The sequence below is a fragment of the Arachis ipaensis genome, chromosome B05, assembly GCF_000816755.2.
Source record: "Arachis ipaensis cultivar K30076 chromosome B05, Araip1.1, whole genome shotgun sequence".
Taxonomy (NCBI): domain Eukaryota; kingdom Viridiplantae; phylum Streptophyta; class Magnoliopsida; order Fabales; family Fabaceae; genus Arachis; species Arachis ipaensis.
Window position 1 is genome coordinate 20,673,924 of NC_029789.2, and position 4,148 is coordinate 20,678,071.

A 4,148-nucleotide genomic window follows, 5' to 3' on the forward strand; every position below is an offset into this window, starting at 1 on the left:
TAGGGAAAAAAAAACAAAGAAAGTTTCTTTGCTGAAGTACCATCTGAAGATTTTATGTCGGCCTCTATTCTTTTTGAGGATGTCCAATTTGGTTTCTGCATAGAAGTTTGTAATTGGGGACTGTAGTTTGACTTGTTTTTGGGTCCTATTATTGAAGCATCATTTTAACTCTCTAATAGTAGGCTAGGCTGAACATGTGACACATGAATTTTTGTAACTCCTGTTTCAAAAACCTTTTAATTGGGCCCCTGATTCCCATAGTTTATAATGGTGCTTTAACAGTAGGGATCTATGTTGAAAATTTTGGGACTATAAGAACTTAATTATGAAGGTAATAAAATATTCGGTTTCAATTGGAAAACCCCAAAATAGAATTTTAATGATTAGTGATTGATTTAGTCCTGACTTTATAATTACTCTGTAGGTCTGTCAGATGGTTGACAAGGGAAAAGTAATTTTGTGAAAAATTAATCTAATATTTTTCTTTTTTGAACTATGAAATTTAGACAATTGCGCCTTTGTCAGATTTTTCATGTTTCGCGGTTAAATTTTGTCAGAAACATTTTTTAATACAAGTTGCATATGTTTATAATATGGTGCCTATTCTCTAGTCTTTAGTCCTTACTCCTTATGCTATCTTTAGTGAATCTTGGTATTTTAATTGTGCAATGATGCACACTTATATATGATGTGCTTGTCACTAAATGATTTTGGACCTTTTGCAGCTTGTGGAGAAGCTTCTCATTTCTGCTGTTGCAGATGCTGATGTTACTGTTCGCCACTCTATCTTCACTTCTCTCCATGGAGATAGAGGTTTTGATGAGTATTTGGCTCAGGCTGACAATCTGAGTGCAGTATTTGCTGCTTTAAATGATGAGGTGTGACAAAGCTAGATATGTTGTGATTTGCTGTTGTTTATTGGCTGATTCTTATAGAGTAGTTTGCAGGATGTTAAGTTTAGTTGCAACTGTGGTAGCTAGATATCTTGGGAAATCACATTCACATTTATCTTTTATAATTTAGAAAAATGTTTTTCACATATTATATCAATAGACAACTTTGATGGTATTATGTACTTGTACTTTTAGTATTTAACTGGTAATTCCAATCTACATGTTTTTTTTTCCTGATAAATTTTGTTTCAGATTCATTGGAGAAAAATCGACAGATCAGACCTCTAATATCTTCTCTAGACCGAATTATGGCTGTGATTTAAGTGTTGTATAATGCTGTACACTTGCATAGGATTATATTTCCCTTATTTTTATTGGAGCTTCATTTTGTTGAATACTGTTGATATTTAAGAGTCTATTTCTGCAGGATTTTGACGTTCGGGAGTATGCTATTTCATTGGCTGGAAGGTTATCAGAGAAAAATCCTGCATATGTTCTCCCAGCTCTTCGTCGCCATCTTATACAGTTGTTAACATACTTAGAGCAGAGGTGAATTTGAATTGTTTATAATATTTAGTGGATCATCTTCATGTATTATGTATACCAAGATTCATTATTTTTATAGGATGCATTGGTAGCAGAACTATTCTGTTCTATTTCCATTTTGTTTTGCCATGTCAGCAGTGCAGATAGTAAATGCAAAGAAGAAAGTGCGAAGTTACTTGGGTGTTTGATAAGGAATTGTGAAAGGCTTATACTTCCATACATTGCTCCAGTGCATAAGGTTTTACTAGTTCTGGTGTTAGAGATACATTCTTATATTAAGTTTATTTAGTAACTTAACGAGTTTTCTCATTATTTCAGGCTCTTGTGGCCAGACTTGTTGATGCTAGTGCGAATAGTGGAATCATTAGTGGAGTCCTTGTGACTGTCGGGGACCTTGCCAGAGTGGTTAGTGAATTAAGTCTTGTTGGGCGTTTATTTGTTATTATTTTTTAATTTTGGTAAGTACCAAACTAACTTGGATGGTTCTGTGTAGGGTGGTTTTGCCATGAGGCAATACATTCCTGAACTTATGCCTTTAATAGTGGATGCTTTAGTGGATGGAGCAGCCGTCTCTAAACGGGAAGTGGCTGTTGCTACACTTGGTCAAGTTGTACAAAGCACAGGGTAAAGAACATGGTTGTATTTGTGCCTGTTTAGAAATTTTTTTATAGTTTTCTATAACAGTTTTAAAATCAGGTTTACTTTAAATTCAACTTCTTTACAAAAAAATAAATGAATAAAAGAACAAAAAACTAATTTGTAACAGTGTTCTTAAAATAGCATCTTAATGATTACGAATAAAATCTATTTGAAATGTTTGTTTTTTTGAACAACAACGATAAAGCCCCATCTCAATAGGTGCAGATAGTTACATGGATCAAATGATGCAATTGCACCCAGACTTGAATCATGTCTGAACTCATATCATTTATGCTTAAATCTCTTTTTAATTTTTTTTACAAGTATTCAAAAATTAATAGAACTTGAAACTTGTTTGGCAATATTATTTTAGAACTAGCAAATTGATATAATATGGCTATATTATCTTTTACATAATATTGTTTACATAATGTTCTTTTTTTTCTCTCCTAATTTCTTAACATTGAAAATTTATTTTGAGGATGATTGTTAAAGAAGTTCTTTGCTAGTATATAAATTATAAAATAATTCAGGATATCTTATCTTCCAACTTCGTGTAATGTTCTCTTTGTTCAAATGATATTTCTTCTTTTATCCCAAAAAAGTGTTTTCTTGTGCATCTTGATGATAATTTATCCAGATGTGTTTTCGTCAACAAAAAATTTGAAATTTAAAACTAGTACCCACGAAAGGGGAGCTTTAGGGTAACGGGTGAGTTGTTTCTGTGTGACCTCAGTTACAGGTTTAAGCTGTGGAATAAGCCACTGATGCATTTATTAGGTTAGACTCTCTACATTGCATCCTTTGGGTGTGACCATTCCTCGGACTTTGTGTTAGTGCATGATGCATGTATACCGGGATGTTCTTTAAAACTAGTACCCACGTTCAAATTCTTGCATTACCTTTTTTTATCGAGATGTACTTATGAATAAAATAGTTTGAAGAGGGCATTGAAGTCTAATGCTCAATTTTTCTATATTAATGTGATCAAATTTGTTTACAATTTTGATAGGTATGTTATAACTCCATATAATGAGTACCCCCAGTTACTTGGCTTACTCTTAAAATTACTGAATGGTGAACTGGTGTGGTCCACCAGACGGGAAGTATTGAAGGTAATAGTAAAAACTAAAAAGATGATATCTTTTGATATAGGCATGCTTTTGTCCTTAAATTGTACTTGGGTTCTTCCAGGTTCTTGGGATTATGGGTGCTCTGGATCCTCATGTGCATAAACGGAATCAGAAAGCCTTGCCAGGGTCTCATGGAGAAGTTACCCGCCCGGCTAGTGATTCAAGTCAGCAGATTCAGTGCATGGATGAATTTCCTGTTGACCTGTGGCCTTCATTTGCTTCATCAGATGATTATTATTCCACGGTAGCACATTAACACAAAACTTCTGTACCTTTATTTTTCACCCAACTTGTGTTGATTTTTTATGATTTCAGGTTGCAATTAATTCTCTGATGCGTATATTGAGGGATCCATCTCTTGCTAGTTACCATTTGAAAGTGGTTGGTTCTCTCATGTTCATATTCAAGGTATGCCAGCATGCAACAGGCCTGTGTCTTGTGCTTCCTCTATTATTTTCTGTGTATCCTGCAATTTCTAATTTTCCTGGTTTGTATTCTCCTGGTCTCCTCTTTCTTAGTAAGTTCTTCTATAAAAGTAAACAGGAGCAAAGTGTTGTCTTGTTATGATCAGCTCACTTCTGTCCCTGTATCTGATAAATGAATTAATTTGAGGAGATGCACCTGAAACTGAAATACAGAATACAACATTTCTAAAATAGTTGACATGGAATTGCAAAATAAAGAAATAATAATGGGCCATTGTCCTTGTCTGGTTACCATAGTTTTTTCTCCTCATAAATGCTATAAAATTTCCTTATTTTCTTTTATGTTCATTAATATATTAATGCAAGAAAAATTTAATTTAATTCAAATACAATTACACTTGTGATGTTATAAGTGTTGCTGAATGATTAGACTGACATAGAACTTGATTCTGCTATATATTTATGCCCTTCATTTTCTTCTTACTTTCCTTTCTTTTTTTTTTTTTTTGTTT

At 33.3% G+C, this 4,148-nt stretch overlaps 1 protein-coding gene across 1 annotated transcript in view; it reads left to right on the plus strand.

The window, feature by feature from the left end:
• The window catches only part of LOC107643288 (serine/threonine-protein kinase TOR), a 27,276-nt gene that overhangs the window by 4,640 nt on the left and 18,488 nt on the right, over positions 1-4,148 (plus strand). Inside the window, 8 exon segments of the mRNA XM_016346885.2 lie at positions 726-878; positions 1,321-1,442; positions 1,578-1,677; positions 1,758-1,844; positions 1,933-2,063; positions 3,091-3,193; positions 3,273-3,455; positions 3,527-3,619. Coding sequence (XP_016202371.1) covers positions 726-878; positions 1,321-1,442; positions 1,578-1,677; positions 1,758-1,844; positions 1,933-2,063; positions 3,091-3,193; positions 3,273-3,455; positions 3,527-3,619 — 972 coding nt within the window.